The 17,710-nt window shown below is 34.2% G+C and overlaps 1 protein-coding gene across 4 annotated transcripts in view; it reads right to left on the bottom strand.

Moving 5' to 3' along the window:
- Positions 1-16,796, bottom strand: part of chst11 (carbohydrate (chondroitin 4) sulfotransferase 11) — a 58,285-nt gene extending 41,489 nt beyond the window's left edge. Inside the window, exon 1 of one of the 4 annotated variants that reach the window (XM_067391558.1) lies at positions 16,566-16,796. In XM_067391558.1, the coding sequence (XP_067247659.1) occupies positions 16,566-16,683 (118 nt within the window). In that variant the 5' untranslated portion in view covers positions 16,684-16,796. The remainder of the gene's footprint in view (positions 1-16,565) is intronic. The other 3 variants (XM_067391559.1, XM_067391561.1, XM_067391560.1) reach the window with 3 other exon arrangements.
- Between the last annotated feature and the right edge of the window lie 914 nt (positions 16,797-17,710).

The raw sequence follows: 17,710 nt of genomic DNA, 5'->3' as shown, positions 1-17,710 counted from the left end.
GTGATAACATCTAATGAGCTTATTTTATTCAAGTCAGAAATATTGTTTAAGGACCCGCTGTGGTGAAAATCAAGTTTTTAATGTTTGATTGTCTATGAGGTGTTTTTAATGTGCTTTAAGACAAACCATGTGCAAATTCATCAAGTCAACACCATTAAGAGTATATTCTCCTTAAAACTGCAGTGTACCAAAGACATGGATTTGAAACCCGTTTGCTGCCCCCACAAACATGTAACCAATCCCGTCAACGTGTGGGCGGGGCTTTTCTCCACTGACTTTCTATGACATTCAAAGCATCTCTAAGGATGCTGATTTTCAGAAGACAGCTGTCTGACTCTGAGATGGTGAACGGGAACATGGTTTGTGTAACATTAGTGACACATTATTAGCTTTTTGATAACGTAGTCAAGCCAAAGGCGAACCATTTCAATTACTGTTATACATAAAATGCATTGCCATTCTGACACATCGACTTGTAGACCACCCTCTATAATTCACTCTTCCTCTTCTTCTTCTGAATCAGTTTCTGGTTGAAACATAAATGGCTGAATTAAACCAATATTTCCACTTGCCATTGTGTATAGCGTTTGCTACAGTTGAGCGAGTAGACGTAGTCTGAGCTGGTGTGATTGAGTGGAGGTGGGGATTAATTTGCATATTCATAGCTCCATCTATTATCAAAGATGAGTTTTAATGGATAAAATTATTGACTGCAGACAGGAAAACTTTAATATGACTGAAACAATCTCATTAATAAATAAATGTAAGGGTCAGGTCAAGTAGAAATAGTTCCTTAAACTTAACATTAAATAAAAATCTGCACTATTTATATTAATTTATGTTCCTGGTCTTATTGTGAAAAATGTTTCAGTGCATGTTATTCCAAAAAAAAAAAAAAAAAGTAATTATTATATAATTACATAAAAATAATAAATATAATAATCCTCTGAAACTACTCTCCTTTAACGCTGATGTCACTTACAGTTGGTTGTGTTGGCAATTAGGTAATATAAACCATTAGCCAAAAAGCTACTTAGGCATTGTTTTAGTAAACTTGTATGTAATGGCCATTTTTCATTATCCAATCACTTCCTGACGGATAAAATCACGTCCCATCCTACATTTTATCTCACTTCACTCAAAAATATGTCACATTATGGAAGCAAAATGGGTTGCAAACAACAAATCATGAGATTCACTCTAAAAAAATGCTGGGTTAAAAACAACCCAAGTTGGGTTGAAAATGGACTAATCCAGCGACTGGATTGTTTTAACCCAGCTGTTGGGTTAAATGTTTGGCCAAAGTGCTGGGTATTTTTTTAACCCAACTATTGTTTAAAAATGACTATATGTCTGTTTTAAAATGAACCCAAAATAGGTTGGAAATTAAAACTCAGACACATAATTACTAGAGGCAACAATATTAATCAAAAGGTGAACATTTATTAATAAGCAATTTAATAAATGTTTATTGTTTAATTATTATTCTTTAAACTTATTTACAGCCTATTAATTTCCAACATACTTTGGGTTCATTTTAAGACAGCCATATAGTCATTTTTAAACAAAGGTTGAGTTGAATAAAACTACCGAGCAGGTTGAGCAAACATTTAACCCAACTGCTGGGTTAAAACAATCCATTTGCTGGGTTAAAACAACTCAACCGCTGGGTTAAAAAAAACAACCTATTCACTGGGTTAGAACCACCCATTCACTGGGTTAGAACCACCCATTTGCTGGGTTAAAACAACCCATTTGCTGGGTTAAAACAATCCATTTGCTGGGTTAAAACAACTCAACCGCTGGGTTAAAAAAAACAACCTATTCACTGGGTTAGAACCACCCATTTGCTGGGTTAGAACCACCCATTTGCTGGGTTAAAACAACCCATTTGCTGGGTTAAAACAACCCATTTGCTGGGTTAGAACATCCCATTCGCTGAGTTAAAACATCCCATTCGCTGGGTTAGAACCACCCATTTGCTGGGTTAAAACAACCCATTTGCTGGGTTAAAACAACCCATTTGCTGGGTTAGAACCACCCATTCGCTGAGTTTAAACAACCCATTTGCTGGGTTAAAACAACCCATTTGCTGGGTTAGAACCACCCATTCGCTGAGTTAAAACAACCCATTCGCTGGGTTAGAACCACCCATTCGCTGAGTTAAAACAACCCATTTGCTGGGTTAGAACCACCCATTCGCTGAGTTAAAACAACCCATTCGCTGGGTTAGAACCACCCATTTGCTGGGTTAAAACAACCCATTTGTTGGGTTAGAACCACCCTTTCGCTGAGTTAAAACAACCCATTCGCTGGGTTGAAACAACCCATTTGCTGGGTTGAAACAACCCATTCGCTGGGTTAAAACAACCCATTTGCTGGGTTAGAACCACCCATTCGCTGAGTTAAAACAACCCATTCGCTGGGTTAGAACCACCCATTTGCTGGGTTAAAACAACCCATTTGCTGGGTTAGAACCACACATTTGCTGGGTTAAAACAACCCATTCGCTGGGTTAGAACCACCCATTCGCTGGGTTGAAACAACCCATTTGTTGGGTTAGAACCACCCATTTGTTGGGTTAAAACAACCCATTTGCTGGGTTACAACCACCCATTTGCTGGGTTAGAACCACCCATTTGCTGGGTTAAAACAACCCATTCGCTGGGTTAGAACCACCCATTCGCTAAAGTTAAAAACAACCCATTCGCTGGGTTAAAACAACCCATTTGCTGGGTTAAAACAACCCAACCGCTGGGTTAAAAAAAAAACAACCACTGGGTTAAAACAACCCATTTGCTGGATTAAAACAACCCTATCGCTGGTTTTGTCCATTTTCAACCCAACTTGGGTTGTTTTTAACCCAGCATTTTTTAGAGTGTAACAACTGTACATTTTCAATTTTTATAGTAGCTATTTCCAACATGTTTCATTCCTATTCATCAGTTTGACAGAACTGGATCATTGTAAGTGATTAACATAAATGTCCAGAAGATAATTAAAAACTGAAACCATGCACAAATTCAGGCAGGGACACTTATAGTTACATACTTTCGTACATATTATAAGTCTCTCTGTGAAGCAAGCCAGACTCTATTTATAGCTGCTAGGTCAGAGTTTCTCCTCTCTCTCAAACACACTTCCACCACAAACCTCTAATTCTGTATGACACACCCTTAAAAAATAAGACGAAGAAGAAGGAGAAGAGAAGATGAGCAAACAGAAGCTGCAGGACAGAAAAACAACAAACAGAATCTGATTCAATTCAAACCCACTGTGTCCAAATCTGAAGCTAAACCCCCGTGTTAACCGAGACTGCACCATTCAGAGCTGCAGAAGATCTATAATCAGCAGGATCCAGTGTAGGTCTAATGTATGGTTAGATATGGAGAAGCAAACAGCCGTCAGTCAGATGCTCAGAAGACAAATGACACCACAACACTTCAGCCACAGCGTGACTTCACTCATCACTTCTGAGCTTGTGTCACTCCCCACTGCAGAGTGTCGAAACATGACTCAATGTATAGCCATAATACACAGTGTCTTCACCGCACTGTAATGAGAGGATACAGCATACACACGCTCATGTGCAATCTGTACACGTTTACAATCCACACAACTTTCCTGCAATCAGTCATCATTTGCAACTCATTTTACTATAAAGCCGCCCCTAAACGTCACCTAAAAACAACAGATTGTAATTGGCTGCTTTTCATGTGGGTCAGATGTTGTCTTATTGTCTAAGTGGGCAGTCTTATGCTATTAGTCACGGTCTAACTGCACGAGACTGGTGCCGATTTGACCCGAGGAACCTCATGAATTTTTTAGACCGAGAGTGGCATGAGGAAAAGATGCAACAACCCAAATAATGTGCTCAGCGATCATGCCCCAGAGACTCGCAACAGTGATCCATGCAGTCCATTACACAGGAGCGTACCATTACTGCTCAGCATGGGGGGTCAGACTGATGGGCCTCTCACATCCACGGTCCTTCTGTTTAGAGTGCGCTTTGATTAGATCACCCACTTACACCTCTAATTAGCTTCGTTAAATCAGAAAACCTCCAAATTACAAGTGCGGTTCAAGCATTTTCTAGTCTGAATCTTGTGCTCTGCTCACCTTGACAAATGCTACAGTTTTTGTTCTTCACAGTGTTATCAGTTATATATGGCTATATATGTGATTATTTGAAATAAATGCAATGGTTATACACTTTACATTCCAATCACGTATAGCCTGAAATCTACAGAAGCACATTTTGTGAGTGCTTAAAACAAACTCCATCACAGAAGGGTGTGCAGCTCCTTTTGACTCCATTGTGCAGTTCATTTTTAACATGCAATGTGAACCCAAAATGCTCCAGGTTCACTTTATTCATCCCAAATGTATTTGGCCGTTACAGGTTACTGTGTAATGCTGCATCACAAAACATTAGCTTGTTAATATAAAAAAAAATAGCAAAAAAATTAAAACAACATTAATAAAATTATATAAAAATAATTTTAATTCCAAAATATAATAATAATAATAATAATAATAATAGTTATTTTACTAAAATCATAATAGACAATATTAATAATATTAATAAATACAATAATATTCAAAATTGTATTATTATTATTATATTTTTATTATTATTAATAATAATTTACCATCATATTTAGGTTGGTTAGGTTCCACAAATTTTACAGTGGAATGGAAAGTATAAATAATGTAATATTTATAAATATTTGAATATTTTTTTATTTCAATTTCAGTTTATTTATTTAAATAATGTAATTCTGCCCAGTGCAATATTTGTTTGCACATTTTTGATTATGATTATTATGTAAATGGCATGAACTATTGTAATATTTATAAATATTTTAATATTTACATTTCAATTTATTTATTTTTAATTATTTAATTCTACCCAGTGCAAATTTTTTTGCAAATATTTGATAATGACAATTTATACATTTCATATCATAGATGTAAATGGCATGAAATATTGTAATATTTATGAATATTTTAATATTTACATTTCAGTTTATTTTAAAAAATAATATAATTCTACCCAGTGTAATATTTTTTGCAAATATTTGATTATGAGAATTTATACATTTCATATCATAGATGTAAATGGCATGAAATATGGTAATATTGATAATATTTTAATATTTAAATTTCAATTTATTTTTTAAAAATAATGTAATTTTACCTAGTGCAATATGTGATTATGATAATTTATACATTTCATATCATAGATGTAAATTGCATGAAACATTGCAATATTTATAAATATTTTAATATTTACATTTCAGTTTATTTAAAAAAAAATAATGTAATTCTACCCAATGCAGTATTTGTTTGCAAATATTTGATTATGAGAATTTATACATTTCATATCAGATGTAAATGGAATGAACAAAAAGACAATTAAACAAGTAATCGCAATCCTTTTTGTATTTTTTATCCTCAGCAGAAATGTTAAAATGTGAAAGCCCTATAAAGCAAATGTCACCAAATAGAGCCACAAAACAGATTAGTACTCATATGTAAGACTGCATGAAATGAACCCCAGTGTCTTTTAGATTTTAAACAGTGGCTGCTTTTATGAGGCAAAAATCAGAGAACAATCAGCTTTATGTATGTGAATGAGCACTGAGTGTGAAACAGTGAACTGCAGTGCGATGCTGTCTGTGTGAGCTGTGTTTCGCGCTGTTTTGGCTCTCTGTCTTGTGTTACTATTTGGAGCATGCTCAGAAAATCAGGCCCGTAAATCACCCGCTACCTCTTACCAAAAAGCCCCCCATAAGGGCCACTTCGACTGTTGCCATGGGAACATGAAAAAAGAAGTACAAACCCATGATGGGATGTCTTCATGTCACGGCCAAGGGCACACTTTTGAAACCAAGAAAATGTACTAAAAATGTGAATTAGAAAGCAAACAGCAACAGCATTGAGACTTCTTAATAATCAGACTTTATCCAGGCTCTGAGTGAGACGCACTATATTATCACTCAAACACACACACTTCCACATGCAAATAACGTCCATGTTCCAGCTAAAGTTTCTCTTCCTTATTCTCAAAACAAAATGGTACGGTTTTAATGCAACTGAAATACACACACACATACACATACCACAAAATTACAGACTGCAAGAGGACTATTCAAAAGTGAGATCTTAAAATAGCCTAGAAGTTGCAGTAGTCAAACCAGAAGAGTCACATTGATTGCAAATTATTCCAGGACCTTTAACAGTGTCACAAACACTCGCATTCTGTTTATTATAAGCGCACACTGCACTTATGTCATGTAACATTTTAAAATGTTCAAGCACTTGGATTCTGATTGGCTGTCAATGTTTTTAACATTCATCAGCAGCAAAAAAATCGTTCTGAAAGTGATTCCAACGATATTGTTCCTGTGTTGTGTTGTTTTCGTTACAGTTGTGGTGTGTACTTCCCTATTCTCATAGAATTAGAACCATTATTAAAACTTTATTGATATAGTTTTCTGTCCTTGGTGTGAACGGGCCTTTAGTGGTTGGGATCTCTTTCTGCAGGAAACATTGTTACGCCAATAGCTCTATATTAATGAGTCACAGAATCATTCATTCAGTTGATTCATTCAAACAGGCTGATTCATTCAGAAATGAAATAAGTTATTATAGGCTTGTTATATGACTCCTTATGCATTTCAATCGTTCTTGCGGTACTTTGATGTCATGTGCTGATCGGTCTGCTCAGCGCTGATGCATCTCGATCAAGCCTTACACTTATGAATGAGTCATTGAATCATTCATTCAACCAATGCGTTCAACAACACTGATTCATCCAGGAACGAAACAACTGACTCTTTTTGAATGAGTCACTGAAACATTCACTCAACTGTTTTGTTCAAAAACACTTATTCATTCAGGATTCAGAATGAAATGCTACTAATGTGTTCTCCTAGTTTGAAAAATATTTGTTGGGAGGAGCAAAAACAGACTGCCAATATTGTGTCTAAAAATGTAACTTACTCAATATTAATTCTTTGTTTATTGAACTGGTGTATAAAAGCAATGGCGGTGCTTCCTTGTTACTCCAAAAACTTCTTAGAAACGACCCAAGCCACCATTGCTGTTTAATGTGATGTTTTCAAATTAATAGTGGATGCTTAGAAATATTTTGGATGTTAAAATGGTGCAATCAATGGGTCGGAGGTTTGGGGGCGGGACTATCAGTTTGTCCAACCAATGGCAGATGAAGGGAGTGTTTGGGAAAACCTTTTTGAAAACAGTCATTATTGTTTTAGTGATGTTTGTGGTACAGAAATTACACGTTATATTAAACATTATACGTTTACTTAAATAGTAACCTAAAATCTTGTTAATGCACATAAAGTAAAAAAAAAATCATAAAAACTGGGTATATATGCATGATTTTATCCCAATGCTGTGCAGTTTATACATGCACTACGCATTCTCTTGATTTCTGTTTTGCTTTCTCTTTTTTTACATCAGGTCTGCACTCATATCAACTGTAATGTCTCTTCAGACGCGGTGCAATTGCTCACTGCCTCATTTTCTTTCATTGCAGAAGAAGGATTAAATTGGATGAATAAACTTATTATTAATAGCCATGGATTATCGCTGTATCCAACTATCATCCATATTATTCAAGGGAGTGAGCCTTCACAAACATACAAAAGAAAAGCGTCCACACCGCTAACACACGTGTGAACACCTGTTTACACTCAAACCCCATCCCCCCAAAACACACATCATACATGCCACTGTTTCCATGGTGATCGCTTACACCCCGTGAAATGTGGTATTTCTCCACCGTCGCATATCTTCTCACTCGAGTTTGCTCTTTCCTTTGTCTCTTTCTAATGGCCTCTTTCGTCCTCTCTCTTTCCTATGGCCTGCAGCACCGATAAATGTTTTAATCAACGGACAGGATGAGCTAGAACAAATCAACCTCTTATGCACATATATAAATGTGAGTGTTCAAGACAAGTATGCTTGTTCTGCACTAGTGGATGGTGATAGATAACAATTCTATGGCTAATAATGGCCATTTTTACACAACAATCAAGAGAAGTCTCTGTAATGCACACCCCTCCTGAATGCATACATGCACAGTCATAATTCTACATAATTCACTTTAGCTCTTTTCAAGAACGTAATTAATTCTGAACAAATCCCCAGACTTGCTCGGTCTGATTGTGGAAAAACTCAGAGCTGTACCTGAAGTGCTGAATCTCATAAAGAAATGTGTAGGTCGTATTTCAGAACCAATAATCAAAAGAAATATTTAAATATTTAAGTTAAATTTTTAAATTAAATTTTTAGACCCCCACCCCATCCCCCTATTATCAAATTCTGTACAATAAATACTTTATTATATTATATTATATTATATTATATTATATTATATTATATTATATTATATTATATTATATTATATTATATTATATTATATTATATTATATTATATTATATTATATTATACAAAGAAATGTGTAGGTCACATTTCAGAACCAATAATCAAAAGGAAAAAAGTTATATTTTAAAATATGACATTATTTTCATGTTTAGACCACCCTCCCCCCATTATCAAATTCTGTACAATAATTACTTTATTATATTATATTATTATTTTATTTTATTTAGTGCTGTAAAATAAATTAATCATGATGAATCGCATCAAACATAAAAAATTGTGAATATATAAATATATATATAGACATGTGTGTGTATGTATGTATATATATATGTATGTATATGTGTGTGTATACATACATACACACACACACACACACACACACATGTATTTACAAACTTTTATGTTAGATTTGATTAATCGTGAATAATCAATTTGACAGCACAATTATATTATATTATATTATATTTTGACATTTAGATGATTTATAATATTCTGTAATAATTTATAATAATTTATATAATATAATAATATAAAATTGTGTTTATAAATTATAATATAATAGAATAATTAATACATAATGCTAATAATATTTTTGTCATTTTCCATAACAATAATAACAATACTGAGAATTGGTGGGGAATGGTGCTCATCGTCCAAATGCAAAAAGAAAAAGAAAAAAAATTCTTTAGGCAAAATAATTTCCTTTTTTTATTTTTATTTTATTATATATATATATATATATATATATATATATATATATATATAGATATATATATATATATATATATATATATTTTAATTTTTATGTCATGGTAATATGTGACTCAGACATGTTTTTAGCAAGTTTTGTGAGATTCACCCAAAGAACAAAAAAGGAAATTAAGATCCAAGAAGCTTATTATCAGACATACATCATATATATAATATAATAATATATCACTGCTGTGATATTTGGTGTGGAGCATCAATGAGACGCTCCAATCATGGTGTGTAAGTGTAGTTCAGCTGATCATGTCTTTTGTGTGTGTGTGTGTGTGTGTGTGTGTGTGTGTGTGTGTGTGTGTGTGTGTGTGTGTGTGTGTGTGTGTGTGTGTGTGTGTGTGTGTGTGTGTGTGTGTGTGTGTGTGTGTGTGTGTGTGTTTCTTAGACATTCTTAACCCTTCATTGGTTTCATAGTTCATTCTGTCACAGATGAAAAATGTGAGCTCTCCTTGTCGTCATGGTAACGGGCATAAACAATGGTCAAAAGTGGTTAGGACCCTCCCATTAACAGTCTGGAGCTCAAGTCTTCTGGCAAGATCAATGCTTATCAATACTCTCGCCAACTAAACACTCAATTCAGCACGCGCTGACACTCCACATAGAGCATAATGACTGCAACTAGCTAGCTGGCTGACAAAGGCCCTAATGAGACACTCACACACACAAACAAACAAACAAATGTAAACTTTTATTATGCCCAATGGGGGGGAAAAAATCACAATTGAGATCTCCTAGAAGTCCCGCTGGTTTTTCTCCTGAACAAAAGACCCCAAACGTTTCTCATCAGAGTTAAAAATATCAGCACACACAGTCATTTTATAGCTCTCTACATTTACTGTATTGACTCGCTTGTGTCTATTTATTTCTCTTACGGACTTTTAAGAAAATGCCAAGACTAAGTCACTTATATTTAGTGTATATCTGAGAACTTTATCTCTCCTAAGCTATAAAAGAGCAACCTCCGAGCACTTCTTCTGGGATCTGCACACACCATGACCCCACAACTCTGTAATTATCAAATTCAAAAAAGGAGCAACACATAATCATGCAACACAAACTCACTTTACCAAAATATTTAAAGCACCGGCTCCTAAAAAAGCAAAGTTATTATGGGATTTAGGATATAATCAGCCATACACAGAGATCACTTAATTCTTCCAGCTTCCTCCAGATGCGGGTGGCTGGCATCCAGATGTTGTATTTGGTAAATGACACTTATGCAGTTTTCCATCGTTAAGACACGGCTCCGCCCACGACAACACGCTGCAGACGGCGCAAGCTGAGCTTAATGAGCCTAATGGGCTGACTCATAAACCACAAACATGTGCACACCTTTTATCTCACACATATGGCTGTGTTGGGAATTGCTTTAACAATTAACCACTAGCGAGACAGAAAGGGCAAGAGAAAGGGAGACAGATGCGGCGTTTGTCTGCAGGCGTGGCTTTTGACATCAGCGATAATGAAAGAAGACGGAAGCAGATATGCAGTGGATTCCTACAGTTGGCATTCTCCAAAGATACAAGCTTATCAGGGCATGTGTGGGGCAGGTATGATAGCAGCAGATGTTCGCATGCTGCCCAAAAACATGAATCAGGAAGTGTGAGGCACAAATTCAATCCGCTTCAGCAGATGGATATCAACCAAATTGGTCTTGTGGGCTCCAAAGACACAATCTCTGGCTCGAACACGAGGCACAGCGCAATAATAGCAAGTGCAGCGAAGAGAATGTGGATCAAACCTGATCTAACTACATTCATGTTACAAAGGCGAAAGGATTTAGCTTGAAGCATGTTTGGATAATATGTGTGTGACTGTGACACTTATTCGCAAATGTTGATACTCCAGCTGCACCAGTGTCCACATCTCTCCTATAATATTATATACTCCTATAATATTATATATAATATTATTATTGTATTTAAATACAATTATTACAAAATATAATTATTTAAAAAATAATAATAATTGAACTGAAAATGTACATTAAAAAATATGTATTTAATTGTTATAATATTAATATTCTCATTAAAATAATATTTTTTACTTAATTTATTAGTTTTAATATTACAGAATTCCAGATTATATTAACTATTATTACAAATATATATAATATTTATATATATATATATATATATATATATATATATATATATATATATATATATATATATATACACATTATTGTATTTAAATAAATTATTAAAGAATACTATATCTGAATAGTATATTCTGAATTTAAAATGTAAATATTTATTTAATTATTGTAATATTAATCTTATTAATATTATAATATTAATATTATAAATAACTTTAAATTAATTGATTAGTTATATTATTACAGAATTTCATATATTAAAATTTTTTACATATATATATTTAATATATTATTAATAATATATATTGTAATAATATATCTATTATTGTAATTCAAAAAATGAAAGAATATTAAATTATACAAATGTATTCTAAATTAAAAATGTACATATTTATTATAATATTAATCTATTAAAATAACCTTAATTAATTTACGAGTTATATTATTAAAGAATTTCATATTATATTAAATCTTATTAATATATATATATATATATATATATATATATATATATATATATATATATATATATGTAATTAAATAAAATTATTAAAGAATATATTATAAAAATGTATTTTTTTATTTAAAATGTAAACATTTATTTAAATATTATAATATTAATCTTATTAAAATATCTTTAATTAATTTATTAGTTATATTATTACAGAATTTTATTTTATCTTAAATATTTTATATATATATATATATATATATAATATATATATATATATATATAATGATTTATTTGTAATAATATATATATTATTGTAATTAAATAAAATTATTATAATATTAATCTTATTAAAATAACTAATTAATTAGTTATTTAATAATTATTTTAATAATTAATTTAATATTATATTAAATATTATTACAAATATATATATATATATATATATATATATATATATATATATATATATATATATATATATATATATATATATATATATATATATATATATATATATATATATATATTATTATTATTACTACTACAGATTATTTGAAAAATGTATTCCGATATATTCATTCTCCAGCTGTACCAGTGACCAAATCTCTCTGGGACCAGCTTGAGCATGTGGGCGTGTGTAAGCTGATGGCTTGGAGAGCTTGGAAAACAACGAACGGACCACACCAAGATCACACAAACAGGATATCCTGCATATGCACTCTCCATAAAAATGGACACAGAAAAAAAAACAAAAAAAACAATGAGCTTGGAACTGGCAGGCAAACACTTGCGTAACGGCAAACAGACAGTGTGATTTGAGCTTTGGCATGTCATTTGTTTTCACGTTGACGTGACCTTTATCGTTCATAGACATCAAATGCCAGGCCTTCTCAACAGACACCGAAGATGAAGAAGAAAGACTGCTGCACGTCAGGGAAAGTCAGTCACACAAATACAGATAGACAGCCTTATCTGAGCTCTCAGGAAGAACCGGGATTCTTTGGTCTGCTGGTCTGAGTCCTCTTCCCAGTCCTGAGTAACCAACCCTTAAGGAATGTTGAACTCCCCACAGACATTCCTTATCTCTTTTCTTCTAAGACAACTCATTTTGGTTCCTTTCCACTCCTATAATTCCCTCTCTTTTCTCTAACTCTCCAGTCCTGCCCAAAGGAAAACTGTATCACTCAAGAGGTTACTCTTATCGAGAGTTCTCAGTTATTCTTCATTTTTCTTCAGAAGTGAAATCATAATCAACGACCCCTTTAAAAGCAAAAATGTGAAGCTTATAATATTATAAAAGCACTTAGTTTAATTGTTCTGTTAAAACTTTTTATGCATTTTGGCCGTTCATTTACACGACAACATTGTTTTGGGGGCCTAAAAACGCAAACATTTGAAAACGATACCGTTATCGTCTCCGTGTGAACTACAAACACATGCATTTGTGAAAAAGGTGACGTCATGCGCATGCGTATTACATGTTCAGTCTATAGGCGTGTAGTGTTTCTTTACAAAGTGACATTGCCAACTACTGGCCTGGCAGTATAATTCAGCGATTTTAGTCATTTTCGTGGATCCATGTGAACGGGGATCGTTTTGACAACGTTGTTATCTGCACATGTAAATGCAGTTTTTATTAGGCCTATATTTTTTACCCTAAATCATCATTTTTAAAGTTGTTTTGTCATGGCAACAAAGTTGTAAAATTTGATATAACTTTACAAAGAATTCACAATACAATCATGTTAACATGCATATCGATTTTGTCTCATTGCTGTGCTACTGAAAGAGAAAGTATTTTAATGTTTGCATGACGTCAGCCCTGTCACTCAACTGCTCAGTTCCCCTTGAGGCGCTGTCTAATGCGAGTGTATCTGTGTATCTGTGTGTGTGTGCCAGTGTGTTCACAGGGTATGTTTGTAGGCTAGAGTGCATAATCAGGTCACACACAGGGGGAGGAAAGGACAAAAGAGCAAGGACATGCGGCCATAGAGACACAAACACAAACACAGAAGAGGAAACTGAAACACCTGTCAAGCCATAAGGGAGACTGTTGTATCAGATATTGTTCATAAGCATGTGAGATGCACAGATGCATTTAGAAACAGCTGCTTGTACCACCATGCAAAAAATGCCTGTACATCCCAGCAGACCACGGGACAGAGCACAAGAGGCCGAGTGTTACGTGTCACGCTGTGATCTTCTCTGAATCATCATGTGCAGTTCTGGAGACAACATCTGGATGAGTGCGCATGAACTCATCAGTTCCTCTGTCTCGTTTCAACATCCAGTTTGTGTTAGATGATGATGAAATGGGCATTCCAGCGGACTGCTGAGAACCTTCACATGCCGGTGACGCTGATGACTCACCGTTTCCAGAGACATTCCTCCGTGCCGGTGACCACAGCGGTTACTGACTACTGCACTACTACACAGGTTTCATTGTCCTTAACTGGATCTTCCATCCGCAGCCCATGGGAATTTACCCAAAAAAGCAGGTGACATGCTTCATGCTTTGGACAAGATGGAAAAGTCTAACAGATACATGTAATTATACATCCAACATCACCTATCAATAGAACTTCCAGATGTGTTCTGTGGAGGTGTTTCAGTGGATCTTGATAGATAGATAGATAGATAGATAGATAGATAGATAGATAGATAGATAGATAGATAGATAGATAGATAGATAGATAGATAGATAGATAGATAGATAGATAGATAGATAGATAGATAGATAGATAGATAGATGATAGATAGATAGATAGATATCACACGTACATCCTTAAGATGTCTGTTAAGAATCACTTCATCTGGAAAGCATCTGCTGTTTACAAACATCTGATAGACGTCTTTAAGATGTCAGTTTTACATAAATTTTAATTCATAAACATCTTAAAGAGATTTTCTAAACGTCTATTTAACATCTGACAGGAAACGTCCTATAGACGTGTTGCAGATGAGCAAACTCTAAAAAATTCGTCTTCCAGATGTAAACATGCATATCAAATAGATCTATCTATCTATCTATCTATCTATCTATCTATCTATCTGTCTATCTATCTGTCTATCTATCTGTCTATCTATCTACCCACGAGACAGCACACATGCATCTGCGAGATGTCTGTTAAGAATAACTTCATCTGGAAAGCATCTGCTGTTTACAAACATCTGATAGACGTCTTTAAGATGTCAGTTTTACATACATTTTAAATCAAAAACATCTTAAAGACATTTTCTAAATGTCTATATAACATCTGACAGGAAATGTCCTATAGACGTGTTGCAGATGAGCAAACACTAAAAAATACGTCTTCCAGATGTAAACATGCATATCAAATAGACGTCTCCGAGATGCACATGTGGAGATAGATAGATAGATAGATAGATAGATAGATAGATAGATAGATAGATAGATAGATAGATAGATAGATAGATAGATAGATAGATAGATAGATAGATAGATAGATAGATAGATAGATAGATAGATAGGATACGTCTGTTTAATGTGCATGTTTACATCTGGAAGACGTACATCTGCAACACGTCTATAGGACGTTTCCTGTCAGATGTTAAATAGATGTTTAGAAAATCTCTTTAAGATGTTTATGATTTAAAATGTATGTAAAACTGACATCTTAAAGATGTCTATCAGATCTTTGTAAACAGCAGATGCTTTGCAGATGAAGTGATCCCTAACAGACATCTTGCAGATTTATGTGTGCTATCAGGGTTGATAGATAGATAGATAGATAGATAGATAGATAGATAGATAGATAGATAGATAGATAGATAGATAGATAGATAGATAGATAGATAGATAGATAGATAGATAGATAGATAGATAGATAGATAGATAGATATGCATGTTTACATCTGGAAGATGTATTTTTTAGAGTTTGCTCATCTGCAACACGTCTATAGGACGTTTCCTGTCAGATGTCAAACAGACGTTTAGAAAATCTCTTTAAGATGTTTATGATTTAAAATGTATGTAAAACTGACATTTTAAAGACGTCTTCTAATCTTAAATCATCTTAAAAACATCTTAAAAATGTGCTTTCCAAATGAAGTGATCATTAACAGACTTCTCGCAGACGTAAGACTAACGAGATAGATAGATAGATAGATAGATAGATAGATAGATAGATAGATAGATAGATAGATAGATAGATAGATAGATAGATAGATAGATAGATAGATAGATAGATAGATAGATAGATAGATAAAATCTCATTAAGGAAATTGCTCAACCGGTCAAGCGCAGTAAACACAATACTGTGCTTAAGCAATATTATGCTTAAGCACAGTAAATTGAACATGCTAGGTTATATTTTCTTCGATTGTTGAATTATTTTGCTGGTCCACTTCATACTTTCTATTCAATTTCACAGCAATATAAACAACAGTTATGAACAGAAACAGCAGGGCGAATGTATGTCAGCTGTACGTCAGTATTGATGTATGGATGTTTGTACCGCGTGTCGGCTCTTTGATTCAGTACAGTGACTCTACTGTACCGGTCACCGGAGACAATGACCATCCCTCCACAACACAACCCTAAACCACGCACCCGGGCTCTACCCATTGTGCTTTATATAAATAACAGATTAAAAATGCATCAAACTGAACGGTAGCTATTGTTGATAGGCTACAGCAGAGAGCAGGAGCTTTGATGTGAGTCAGTACATCATTCACTCTCGATGCTGCTGATCGATGCGCTCATTGATTATTAATGACATTCTTCCACACCAAATCACCAAGTAAGGAGCGACAAAAGGGGGAAAGGAGCATCTTTAAACCTTTAGAATGAAACCATCACGAAGTCCTACCTGGTTGGAACATACTTTGGAAATAGAAGATGACCAGAATAAAAGATCCTAAACAAGTGGCCAGCACCATCCGGCAGATCCTACTCATCCTCATGAGGTCCAGTAACGTCTGTTTCATGGCTGGGCACGGAGGGACGGAGGGAGGCTGCCGAGCCCCGTACAGCGGGTCTATGTTTGATGCTGATGCTCTCGCTGCTGCCGCCTGCCTGCGTCCGTGTCTCAAAGATCTCAGCGCAGCTCCCTGGAGTGCGCTACCTTCCTCCGCACACTAGACTACAGTGGCGAAACTCCGCCCCTCTCGCCGCGCGGTGAATGAGCGCGCCCACGCTTTCATCTTTGTTTCCATTTAACTTGTCGCAATCATTTCTCGCATTTCCTCTACTTTTTAAAGTTGAAACTTGATTTCTTCATTGGAAATTTAAAAAAAAGAGCTCAGAAAGTGTATTAAAGGAACAGTTCATCATTTACTCACCCCCAAGTTGTTTCAAACCTGTATGAGTCTGTTTCTTCTGCTGAACACAAAAGAAGATATTTTGAAGAATATTGATAACCAAACAGTTTGGAAGTCAGTGGGGCCTATCAACTGTTTGGTTACCGACATTTATCAAAATATCTTCTTAACCCCTTTAACTGTTTGAGCATAGACATAAAAATGCACTATCCAAACCTTAAAGGTTGTAATTCAAGAATGTCTCATTGTAAAGAAGACACTCAGCAGATTATCCCTGAAGTAAAAGAATATTAAAATAAAAAGCAAATAAAAGTATCAAAAAGTTATTGTAGTTTATATTTACTACTGTAAATAAAATGTACTGTACTAAACTTTTTTTTATTTTATTTTATTTTTTATTATTTTATTTCCAAATTTGAAGTTGATATTAAAGGGTTAGTTCACCTAAAAATGAAAATTCTGTTATTTATTACTCATCCTCATGCCGTTCCACACCCGTAAGACCTTTTTTAATCTTTGGAACACAAATTAAGATATTTTTGTTGAAATCCGATGGCTACATGAGGCCTGCATAGCCAGCAATGACATTTCCTCTCTCAAGATCCATAAAGGTACTAAAAACACATCTAAATCAGTTCATGTGAGTATGCATGAATCAGCTGTTCGGAGCGCCAAAGTCACGTGATTTCAGCAG

Source organism: Chanodichthys erythropterus, chromosome 8 (genome assembly GCF_024489055.1).
Source record: "Chanodichthys erythropterus isolate Z2021 chromosome 8, ASM2448905v1, whole genome shotgun sequence".
In the NCBI taxonomy this organism is placed as follows: Eukaryota; Metazoa; Chordata; class Actinopteri; order Cypriniformes; family Xenocyprididae; genus Chanodichthys; species Chanodichthys erythropterus.
This window is presented reverse-complemented; position numbering and strand designations above follow the sequence as displayed.